At 44.3% G+C, this 12,816-nt stretch overlaps 1 protein-coding gene across 2 annotated transcripts in view; it reads left to right on the top strand.

The window, feature by feature from the left end:
• The window catches only part of COL2A1 (collagen type II alpha 1 chain), a 67,228-nt gene that overhangs the window by 18,443 nt on the left and 35,969 nt on the right, over positions 1 to 12,816 (top strand). For both annotated transcript variants that reach the window (XM_066584332.1, XM_066584331.1), the window contains 3 exons: positions 985 to 1,038; positions 11,154 to 11,198; positions 11,817 to 11,870. In XM_066584332.1, the coding sequence (XP_066440429.1) occupies positions 985 to 1,038; positions 11,154 to 11,198; positions 11,817 to 11,870 (153 nt within the window). The remainder of the gene's footprint in view (positions 1 to 984; positions 1,039 to 11,153; positions 11,199 to 11,816; positions 11,871 to 12,816) is intronic.

The raw sequence follows: 12,816 nt of genomic DNA, 5'->3' as shown, positions 1-12,816 counted from the left end.
GGCAACACTTAAGTCAACTCTTATTTCAATTCTTAAGACTGGCCATATACACGAATTTCATCTTTGATGGACTCTACTCTTCTTTAATATTACTGCCAGGTTTTAAAGGGAACCTGTCACATTCCCGCAGCACCATAAACAGAGCTATGCTACTGTTAGGGGACGTGACAGGGAGTCGGGTGATGTATTTTTTCTACTCACCCGTTCCAGCTGTCCAGCACTGTCAACCGGTGAAGTAGTCACACGGCACGAACATATGACTCTTTTCAAAGTCCTATGTGTGTGCTCTCCTATGCAAGTCTATGGTAGAGCATGCACAGGACTCTTAAGAGTCAGATTTTCATGCCACATGCCAACTTCACTGGGTGACAGTGCTGGATCGTGGGAATGAGTGAAAATATAAAAAATACATCATCCGGCTTGCTACCACGTGCTCTAACAGCTCTATAACTTAGTTTATGGCGCTGTACGGACGTGATGGGTCCCTTTTAAAAACTACAGTAACATATAGTAGTCTCATCTGGACAGGAATTATCCATTTTGTCCAAACTTTGTTTCCTTTGATGGTGGAAGAATTATCAAATCAGAAGATTCTACCAACATTCTTAAAACCATCATATGTACTTATGTTGTCTACAACCTCACAGCATATATATAACCTTAGTATCAATATAGAATATTGTGTGACTTGAGGTATAAGGCCACACTTGCCTCAAGTTGGGATAATGTTGAGGTGCTCTGTGCCGATTCCAGCCATAACTGCCAAGGGATCGAAAAAGTATCATTCCTGAGAGAAGGAACACTACCACTGTTCTCTTTGACTAGATAATATTGTGTGACTTGCAAACCACTTTTAGTCAGATCGTATGAATTTTGGTAGACCAGGTTATTTGCTAAACTTCATCTTATGCTCTTCAGAATTTTCTTTATTCATAGTTATCTACATTTTGGCACATGATTGACTAATATATTTATCTGCTCTAGGGTCCACGTGGTCTCCCTGGTGAGAGAGGACGTCCCGGAGGTTCTGGTGCTGCTGTAAGTGTTCAACTTGGCTAAATATGTGTATTTTTGAGGATATTCATATACATTGCTCATAAAAATGAAGGGCACACTTAAATCAAACATCAGTTCTTGATGATCTCTATTGTTTCCAGATACTTTCATGTCCTTTACATGGTCAGCGTGAACCTGCTGTCATCTTTGAAAAGAAGAGGGCGCCAATGGCGGACCTCCCAATTCTAGTGTTCTCTAGCAAATGCCAATTGAGTGCTGGGCTATGAGCACAAGTTCATCTCCAGGATGTTGGGCTTTCATGCCTTCCTAATAGTCTGTTTTTCACAGTTTGGTCACAAACATGCAGACCAGCAGCCCTCTGGAGGTCATTTTTGGGGTTCTAGCAGTGCTCTTCCTGTACCTCCTGACACAAAGGAGCAGATAGCGGTCATGATGCTGAGTTGATGCCCTTCTGTAGCTTTCTCCAGCTCTTCTCATGTAACTGCCCATATCTGTTCCATGCTTTGACACTGCGCTGGAAGACCCAGCAAACCTTCTTGCGATAGCACATATGGATATGCTATTCTGGAGGAGCAGAACTACCTGTGCAACCTGATTGGGCTGCAGGTACTGCCTCATGCTACAAGTAGCGACAAGGATACTGGCAAAATGCTAAATTTGAGAAGAGCCAGGAAGGATAGGGAGAAAGGGACTGGCTGTGACCACCATCTGCCAAGCATTCCCGTTTTTGGGGTTATCTTGCTGTTGTCCGTCCAGCACTTCTGTTGTCACTTTTTATTTGCACCAAAGCTGATGAAAGTGATTCACAATTGCTTACTTGTCCCCAGGATAGGAGTCGTTGTAACCAATAGCCGCAAAATCTTGCCAGATATTTTTTGCAATATCATGTGGCTATATCCCCCCGCCCAAGTGAAAGATCCCTGTCAGTGCAAAAAGTACAGTAAAATGCGCAAAAGTGCAAATTTCATGGTGCAAATACGTTGTACTAAGGAATGCTTTTTCTGTATATATGCCCATGTCAAGCTGGCCTTATGGCTCCTGCACACAGCAGAGCCAGATTCCGCATGCGGAATCCAGCCCTGGCAGCAGCGGTGTCCACGCGTACCTGGTACTTTCAGTTTTCATCTGTGCTGCAGATGGACCACACGGCAAGCTGTTGGACATGCGCAGTTCAGATTTTTTTTAAACTACTGCTTTTCCAGTGTCACCACCTAGTGATGACACGGAATCTGTGACCTTTCCAGAATATCATAGTGGAAGGGCCGCGGATCAGACGGCGTTCATTGACTTCAATGGAAGCCGTCTGATCCGCACAAAAATGGAGCATGCTGCGATTTTTCCTCTGCAATTGGGTTCCGCAAGTGTGGAGGAAGAATCGAGTTCTCACAGCATGCTATGGGCGTTATTTGCTGATACCCTCCACAGATTCTGCAGCAAATTTTGGCCTGTGGGCCTTAGGGTTATACTGTAATGCTTAAGGCTGGCTTCACACAGGCGAAAAAAGACGTACAAATATGAATCCCATTCATTTGAATGGGGTCATGCACATTAGCAATGCTATGTGGGAAACAAATCGTGGCATGTTCTATCTGGCTGTGTGCTATCGCACTGCCCATTGCCTTTAATGGGACCAGTGGCAACATCGCCGGCCACAATGAAAGCAATGGGAGAAACTCAGCTGCGCGGGAGTATTCCCGCATCCCCAAAGTGATGGGGGTCTGTTTTTACATGAAAATGTCTCGCATTCGTGGAGATTTCACATAGTGGGGAGCGCAATATAGGGGCGGGGTTCACAGCTCCATATTGCGCTCACCCATGTAAAGCGCAATATGGAGTGTCCGGAATCACTTATTATAGCCATCATCACCGATTCCTCAGGCTGTGTTCCCATGCAGCAAAAAACGCTTATGGCCACGCGATCTGCTAGCATTGTTGGTAAGATCATGTGGCTATTAGCAGCGGATTGTCAGCCGCCAGCAGGTTTTGCTGTATGGGAATGTGGCCTAACAGATCAATAACAAGGATTACAGCGATACTCTTTAGGGCTTTAGAATAACGACAGTTACAGATTTGGCATCCTTTGGCCTCCTTCACACGAACGGTGCGTTTTTCACGCAGGTCGGATTGCGTAAAAGAATCGCAGCAATGCTGCTTTGCTGCTATCTAATTCCAAAAGGAATTAGCCTTTCCTCATCCATTTACACGGCCACATTGAGTGAAAAGGATGCTGCAGCGGCGGTCGGGAGAATGGCGCTATTTAGTGTAAATAGCTAAATAGAACCAGCTGTTTTCTTCAACAAGCGCCAGACGCAGGTTAACTCCCTCCCCCTCCCTTTTTTTCAGCTCCCATAGGAATCTATGGGAGCTCCCTGTGATTTTCGTAAAAAAATAGGCCATTGCCTATCTTTTGGCACTGCGAGCAAAAATCGCGGCTGGAAATCTCCCGTGATTTTCTTCTCGCGGCTAAAACTTTTAAATGAGGCCTTAGGCTAATTTCACACAGGCGAGCTCAATATCATGCCGTGAAACTTGGCCCGATATCGTGTTCGGGAACGTGCGATATCCCCACGTAAGCAAGGCATTTTTATGTCAAGAAAGCCTCACATCACTTCAGGGAAGTAGCGATCGTCCCGCTCGGTGAGTGTTTTCCATTGTTTTCAATTAGAATGCTTGCATTGCATCGAGTGCACCTCGCACACCGTGCAATGTGTTTTTCCTGGCCCCATTGAAAACCAAGTAGCGAGGCATTCCGAACGAACGGCCAAAGATAGGACATGCCACGATTTTTTTCCCCTGCCACAACACGATGCGGGGAAAATACGCACATGTTTATGACTCCATGCAAAACAGTGAGGTTCATATTCGTGTGAAAGCGGTCTTAGTGTCCCTCGCCTTAATCAGAGCACCAAGATTGTCTTCAGCCCCAAGTAACTCAGTTGTAGGCAGAATGCCTCAGATCTGCGCTGGGATGACTTCTTAGATTACAGGTGTTGGTATCTTTGAAGTCACTCCTGTCAGAGGAACCTAACATGACTTGTGTAGTGAAGTAAGGATAATGTTTCCATCAGGTCTACCCCTTACATGTACCTACTGGCAGCACATCATTCACAGGAGAACGTGGCTTCTAGGGATTTCTATTTAATTTTCTAATTTTCCGAGGATTGGTACAAATCACTGTAAAAATTACATTTATGGTAAAACTGTGTGAGATTTACCCCATGGACATATATGCAGCAGTTAAGGAAATTGAAGTGATTGGTACTTCTTCCTAACCCCCTGCAGTAATAGTAGGTGAGACCTGTATATCTGTGCTTGGTCCCTGTTTAGGCTTGTCTCCAACATTCCTCCTTCATAGCTTACCTGGGCTAACAGCTACCCTGCAATAGCCCTGAGACTTAACCCTTTCATAACCACGTAGCTTTGTCTAGAGTTTCTGCGCAGCTAACTTAGCCATGCAAAAACATGTGTGAGTGAATGTAGTTGAAGACATCATTTAGAATGAATCCATAAAGCTACAGCAGGTTAGACCCAATCAAATGAATAAACAAGTGCTATGCCTAGTAAATGTCAGATATCCAGTTTTCCCAACATTTGGAAGCAACACCTCTACAGTGACTCAATAATGCAGGTGGAGCGATCCAAGGAAGGCAAATCATTGTGATAAGGCATCGGTGTGTTTGTCCAGAGAACAGTAGTGCAGTAAGGATGCCTGTTAGAGATGAGTGAGCACCCAAATGCTCGGGTCCGCGTTATTTGAGTTGAGCTTTTCGTAAAATTCGAGAGCTCTACTCGAGTAACGAACCACATTGACTACAATGGGAGACTCGAGCATTTTTGTATGTGGGACGCCGGGAGCCGAGCTTTTTTCCCCCCCTAGCTTCGTCTCTCTCTCTCGACCAAAAATTTGCCAATGATGCGCGCTGCGTTGCGGCCGGGAGGGGCCAAAACAGGCACATCACAGCGGGGAGGAGCCAAAAACGGGGGCGGGGTCGAACAGGGCGTGATGCTCGTTCGAGTAACGAGCACCATTGAGTACGCTAATACTCGAACGAGCATCAAGCTCGGCAGAGTATGTTCGCTCAACTCTAATGCCTGTACATCCTGCAGTGATCAGCTCTAACCACATGCAGGTCACCGATAATTGCTGGGAAACACCTGGACTCGAACAGGGAGGTCAGGTGTTTCCCATTGGGCTGGCGGCAGCATTGCGCCTCGTGCTCGGTGCACACAGTCCATGCAAGGTTTCCCTGTTGAAACCTATGGGAGAAACCCCGCGATCCTCGGCCGCGGCTGACAGGATCACTACTTCCCCAAAGTGATGTGAGGAAGTTTTGATTAAAAAAATGCCTCACATCTGCAGTGAAATTGCATGTTGGCGAGTGCGATATCGGCCATGATTCACGGCCCAATATCACGCTCACCTGTGTGAAGTCAGCTCTTTTAGGGCTCTTTTACACGAGTGCTGTTTTAACGCTCAATTAGCTGCGCCAAAACAGCACTACAATCTAAGCGTTAAATCGTGTGTATAAATAGCAACCGCGAGCACATCCCGGCTGCTATTAGTGAGATTGACGCTTCCCCTTCCTTTATCGGACGGCTCCCATATGAGATATCTTTTGAAGGCTAGATTTTCCTGGCGTATCAAAAAAAACGCTCATCTGAAAGAACCCATAGGAAACCATGGGTTCTTTTAGATACGATTTTTCACGCACCTACTCACCATTAAAACAGCGTTTGAGTGAAAGAGCCCTGAATCTCTTCGGCTTTCCTGCGTATCTGCTGCAGATTTTGCGCTGCAGGAAGTTCACAGCTGATACGGTCTGTGTGAAGACAGCTTGAAGGACCTTTCACATGTGCAAAATACTTTTGCAAGACGCACGTAAGGCTAATTTTACATGGATGAGTGCGATATTGGGCCATGAAACTCAGTCCGATATCGCGCTCCACAACATGCGATGCCCCCGTGGATGTGAGGCGTTTTTGTTTTAAGGACTGGCAAGTGTTTTCCATTGTCTTCAATGGGAAACCTCGCATCGTACTTGTATGCTTTGCAGACCCTGTTGAAAACAATGGGCGAAGCGTTCCGAGGGAACTCCCAAAGATAGGTCATGACGCGATTTTTTTCCACATTGCATCGCTCATGTATATGACCGCATTCTAAAGAATAGGGTCCATATTTGTGTGTTTTGCAATGCACAAATCTTGTGTGATTTTTTCGCTCATGTGAAAGCGGCCTAAAGATGCAGAAAATTCTCACCAAAATCAGCATGCATATATTCGGGTCATGAAGCAGAAATCACAACAGCAGATTAAGGGCGACTGCACATGGGAGTATTTGTGCACTTATTTTCGCACGCAAAATCTGCGTGCAGAATATATGCTGCGAATAGAACCCATTGATTTCAATGGTTTCCTTTACACAGGTTCTCTTTCCATGCGCAAAAAATGCGACATGCTTTATTTTGGAGCGCAATTATGCTGGGTTCACACAGAGCGGAATCCCGCCGGAAATCTCGCAGTTTGGTCACAGCGAAAAAACATGAGATTTCCGCTGAGAAAGCGCTGCTTCAAAACCCGTGGCACATAGCCGCGGGTTTTGGAGCGGCTTGGCCACATGCTTTTCCATTGCGGCCGGCACTCCCATAGAGGAGAGCGCATCCAATGGGGAAAAAAATTTAAATTGACATGCTGCGGCCGGGTAATCCATGCCGCAGTGCCGGCTTTGCCGCAATGGATTGGCGGTCCCGTGTGGACGAGATTTTTGACAAATCTCGTCCACATGGCTGGTGAAACCCGCGATTCGCGGCCGCAGGCGGATTTTGGGGAAGCAAAATTCCAGGCGGAATTTCCGCTGCAAATCCACCCTGTGTGAACCCAGCCTTAAGGTAGACCTGTGGATTTTGTAGCAGTATCCACAGTGGCAGATTAATGCATGACTTTTGGCGCATGCTGCAGGCTAATTCTATCTGAGTGAAAGCAGCCTAAGGGACCTTTCATATGGGTGGAATAATTCCAGCGGAGTTTGGCGCTGCGGAATTCCGCGCCCAAACCCACAGGGCTAATTGCAGATTTTGATGCGGAATCGCAAACTGTTGTAAGCCATTTTCTTTCCATATCAAAATTTGCCCTGAGCTGTGTGGATTTTGGTGCGGAATTTACTGCAACTTGTGTTGCGGAATGCGACAAAGGTCCCCATAGGGTGCGTTCACACAAGTGGAATATTTACACAACAAACACCTCAGGATGCGGAAAATTTTGCTCCAAAAACCGCCGACCTCCTACAGATTTTGATGCGCAATTGTAAGTGACTTAATTCTGTCGGCAATTTAGCATCAAAATCCGTATGTATGCATGCAGGTTTTCCGCAGTGGCAGACTAAGCTGCGTCTTGTGGAGCCTAGGGCTTATTCAGACAAGCGTGAGTGCCACTACGGTCAGCGGTACGGGAAAAAAATGCGGGAATGTAGGGGCTGCCGATGTTTCCCGCACATAGAATTCACTAGGTATAGTAGGTAAGGTAGGGCAGGATCTATATTTTCTCGACTGTTAATACTGCGGCCGAGTTAGGAGCTGGGGAAAAGGAAACCACTGACATCCCATTGAGGCGAGTGGTTTTGTTTTGTCCCGTTATGCGGCCGTGATTATCACTGCTGTATATGGAGAAATAGCAACCAATCACAGCGCAGCCTTCATTTTACCTCAAAAGTATAAGAAATAGCAACCAATCACATCGCAGCTTTCATTTTACCTCAGAAGTATAAGAAATAGCAACCAATCACAGCGCAGCCTTCATTTTACCTCAGAAGTATAAGAAATAGCAACCAATCACAGCACAGCTTTCATTTTACCTCAGAGGTATAAGAAATAGCAACCAATTACAGCACAGCTTTCATTTTACCTCAGAAGTATAAGAAATAGCAACCAATCACAGCGCAGCTTTCATTTTATCTCAGCTATACTGTGTTTGGTTGTTATTCCTCATACTGCTGAGATAAAATGAAAGCTGCGCTGTGATTGGTTGCTATGGGCAACAAGGATTTTATTTTAGACAGCTTTCATTAGAGTATGGTGACCTACCCTGTAGAAACTTTAGGTGATACCAAATACTATTATTTGCACTAAGCAAATGGATGTAGTGCTGGATTTTTACCACTAGGTGGCAGTATTGGTCAGTGTAGGCTTCTAGTTCTAATATAGTTCATGTAATTATTGCCCCATACCTAGGTTGTTATTTCCCAACCTCTGATCATAAACATGGCTGAGTGATGCCAGGCTTGTAAAGTCTGTTTGCTACACACTGGTTTTACGAGACTGCAGTCCATCAATCAATGTATATCCAGCATATTTACATAATCCTCCCCAAGCTATGGATGGGAAGGACTTTCTCTACTGCAACCTTCAGAATCTCAGCAAAAAATACAAAAGGCCACATAAGCCTCATGTCCATGGGCAGATTGCGGAATCCGCGCGGAGATCCACAGTTCAAGATGCCCATAGGGAACCATACAGATTTACACATGCGGATTTGTTTTCTGGATTCCGCATGCAGAAAACAAATCGCAGCATGCTCCAGTTTAGTGCGGATGGCCTCCATTGAAGTCAATGGAAGCTGTCCGATCCGCGGCCCACCAGCAATTGACAGGACCCTGCGTACCTGTCCCGGTGTTCTTTTTTCTGTACTGTGGATGTGTGCGGAAGCGTTCGCACGGAATCTGCACTAAAATGGAGCATGCTGGGATTTGTTTTCTGCATGCGGAATCCAGAAAGCAATGCGCATGTGTAAATTCAAGTGCGGACGCCATGGTTCTCTATGGGTGGCTTGAACTGCGGATCTTCCGAGCGGGTGCCCTGTGCGGATTCCTCAAATCAAAACCGCCCATGGACATGAGGCCTCAGGCTACATTCACACAGGTGAGTGTGATAACGGGCCAAGAAACTCAGCCCCATATATCGCTTGCCAACGTCCAACTTTCTCAGCAATGTGAAGCATTTTTGGTTGCATCGCTAATGTGAAATTGTGATCCTCAGGCACGTGTTTCACGCACGTAAAAGGATCGCAAGGGTTTCCTATTGACTTCAATGGGAAACGTCACATTGCACTCGCATGTTCATCGCACAGCATGCGCGTACTATGCCATGTCTTTTAGGGTCCCAAGGGAGGGAATGCCCAGAGATGGAATGTTCTGCGATTTTTTTTCCTGCTTTGAGGAAAAAATTGCTTGTATGAATGCATTCATTCAAAAGACTGGATTTTATATTTGTACGATTTTTGCACAAAGTGCACACGAGAATATCGCTCATGTGAATAAGCTCTATCTAAGTGGTTTGAATCCGTGTTTGGCATAAACCGCACCAAGCTTCGTAGCAGATCTTTGCATCTTCTCTGAATTTTTTTCACCTCACTTGCTAAAATTGAAAAGTGACACGAGAAATGGATGAGGTTTCAATGTAGGGGAAGACAAGTTCATTAAGATAAAAGACAGAAAACTGCGCAAATGTTCACTTATAGCAGGCGTAGTTTTTATGTTCTGACTTTAGGGTAGTCTACAATGTGTCAAATTTATTATGAGGTGTTTCCGTGAGTAAATTTTTGATGACCTGCCCTCAGTATAGGTAGTTGATCAGTAAGGGTCCGCCATCGAGCTTGTGCCATCATGTTCATTGGCCACATGGCCTGAAAGCAACTCGCATGAATTGGACTGAGCTCTAATACCAGATACAGCCACTACACCATGTACGGCGCTGTGCCTGGTATGGACTGAAGATACTCTGGCGTTCACTTGAGCTCCCCTGTCACTTCATTCAGCTGATCTGCAGGAATCCTGAGCAGTGGACCCCCACTAATCAATTATTGATGATCTATCCTGAGGCTAGCTCATCAATATAATTTATCCCTAGAAAATCCCTTTAAGGTGTAATAGTCATTTTATTTATTTTTATTTTTTAATGTACGGAATAGGCAATTCTAATCATTTTTACAATATGCTTTATTTGCCTATTCCGCACATTTTTCCTTCAAAACCCCTCTTCTGCTGGGCAGCTAGGTCAAGATGTTGCTAGGAGTTGCTAGGGAAATTGGTATTCAGCATAGTGGAAGAGGGCACTCCAGCTGTGCCTGCACTGCGTGCTGTAGTGCGGCCACAGCTGTTCCAATACAGCACTGTATTAATGTTTTGTGCCATATTTTATTCATTTTAAACCCTACTTTGCCCTCCTGTGTCCTGCTGCTCTTATGTTAATCCTTTTTACCAGTCTTGATGGCTCTTTCCACTGGCACTGCAAAGGAGAAGCTGTTCACCTTCACAGGGCCTGTTCCCCACTGGACCTGATGCACTGTTTGTATCTCAGTGCATCGGATGTGCAGTCCTGTATGTCACCACCCAATGCACTGAGAGCCTGACGTGGGGTCTGACGGGGAGCGGACACTGTGAAGAGGTAAAGCCATCTGCAGAAAAGAAGAGAGCCGCCGAGACTGGCAGAGAGGAATAGCACCAGTGCAGGAGGACAAAGCAGCAGGGCACAAGAGGACAACAATATAAGACAAGCATTTATTAATACAGTGCAGGCACAGCTGGAGGGCCCTCTTCTGCTAAGCTGTTAGGTGAATACGGATTTTCCTAGCAACATTTTCACCAGCTGTATAGCAAAAAACAGGTTTTAAAGGAAAAATGTGCAGAATAGGCTAATAAAACATCTGACAAAAATGCTTAGAATTGCCTATTCTGTACATTAAAAAAAATAAATTATAAATACGCTTTCAGGAAAGTAGATGCCCCTATTTAATGATGGTATACAGGTGTAGAGTTTAAATGTGTTTTGCTGGTAGCCTATTTACACAGTTTTATATTTTTATATATATATATATATATATATATATATATATCCTTGTTGTACTGGTATCTTTCGTTTAATTCAGACTAGGACAACAACTACATGAAGTTATGTCTGCGTTTATGATACATTTCTGATTATAGGCTCTCTGTGAAATTGACTGTAATGGGTGCAGCTTCTGTTTACTGTATTCATTCTCCTAAACATTGCTGTAGAATATTTTGAGGCTATAAATCTTAACAATTAGTAAATAGAACAGTGCAATCTTTTATTATTACTTACGATGTCATTACATTTCTCTTTCAGGGTGCTCGTGGTAACGATGGTCTGCCTGGTCCCGCTGGCCCACCTGTAAGTGATTTTATCAGTTTCTTTAGTTTATATATATTACAGTTTTCCTATTGAGTTTTACCTCCTTTTGCTCAATGATACAGGGTAATTCTAGATTAAATATAATTCAGTATAGCTGGAGCATAGCTGGAGTATAACTGGAGTATAACTGGAGTATAACTGGAGTATAGCTGGAGTATAGCTGAAGTATAGCTGGAGTGTAGCTGAAAAGTAGCTGGAGTATAGCTGGAGTATAGCTGAAGTATAGCTGGAGTGTAGCTGGAGTGTAGCTGGGGTATAGCTGGGGTATAGCAAGGGTATAGCTGGGGTATAGCTGGAGTTTTGACCATTTTCCTTTTGATGCATAAGTAAATTACATCCCTTTATACATAAGAATAATATGAAGTCTTCAGCAGTTCCAAATGAATCAATTGCTAACTGAAATCATGTAGATTTGTTGCAATTATGGAGTAAAATTGGCCTCTGTGATTGTCTGTTTAGTTACAATTTATTCAGTCTAGTTTTATTGTATACGGTACTAGGAGAACACTCATTTACTATACAGCTGTCAAAATACTTAGGACCGAATGGAGACATTTCACTGCCTTTAAATCACTCACAGTCGTTTTTTGTTTACAGGGACCTGTTGGCCCAGCTGGAGCTCCTGGTTTCCCCGGTGCCCCTGGCTCTAAGGTATGTGTCAACCTAAATCAGTTTGTCAAGAGGTTGAGTCAATCAGACATTAAACTTGAAATAAAGCAGACAAGTCCATAGGTCTGACAGGCACATCTGTTGCCTAGAGGATCTGCAAACTCCAATTAAAGACTAACTCCATACAACAGACAAATGGGTGATAGGTTGTAAGATAAAAACGTAACATTTATTTCGAAATAGTTAAAATATACGTACCTCTGGAATTAAGCAACATTAGACAAACATAGACTAATCTCGGATGGTGCAAGCAATACATAAAAATGACCTGGGCAACACTTTTATTGCACACCAAATACCAATCCACAGAAGTGGTGCAAATAAATGATTTTGAAAATATGGCGCAATCTTACCAATTCTAGACTGAAGTTTTAGTATATTTCCATATTGTTGGAGGTGTCCAAAAGATGAACCAGGCATGCTATCTTTCCTCCTTACGGAGAGCACCTAGAGGGTAAGGAGAAAAGATAGCGTTCCTGACCCACATCACAGGCCTCTCACTAGCCAAGCCAGAAACCTACTGCACACTGATGAGGGGCAAACACCCCGAAACAGCTGTCTGTATAAGGATTCTGGCTTGGCTTTCAATTCCAAGTCATTGTTACAAGGCTTGTATACAGAGTCCAACATTGACTTACAGGAATGTTGCCTTCCTATAGGTAGTGCTGCAGAGGTATTGTTCCATCTCCCTTATTTGCAAAGATGAACCAGTGTTGTAAAAAATTTGATGGTCAAACATCTGGTACAGGATGGAAGAGGAATCAGTCACTTGCCCTGTTATTCCTTGATTACTGCAACACCATAAATGGCAGGGTGATTGGGGCTGCCGCACTGAAAAGAACAACCCTGAGCAAATGTCCCTATATAAGAGATCCTAATATGTCCATATAGAGTAGAAAGCCCTAAAAAACATCCCATCGAATAAAGG

Source organism: Eleutherodactylus coqui, chromosome 1 (genome assembly GCF_035609145.1).
Source record: "Eleutherodactylus coqui strain aEleCoq1 chromosome 1, aEleCoq1.hap1, whole genome shotgun sequence".
NCBI lineage: Eukaryota > Metazoa > Chordata > Amphibia > Anura > Eleutherodactylidae > Eleutherodactylus > Eleutherodactylus coqui.
The sequence above is the reverse complement of the archived record's forward strand: the minus strand, read 5'-3'. Positions and strand labels throughout refer to the sequence as shown.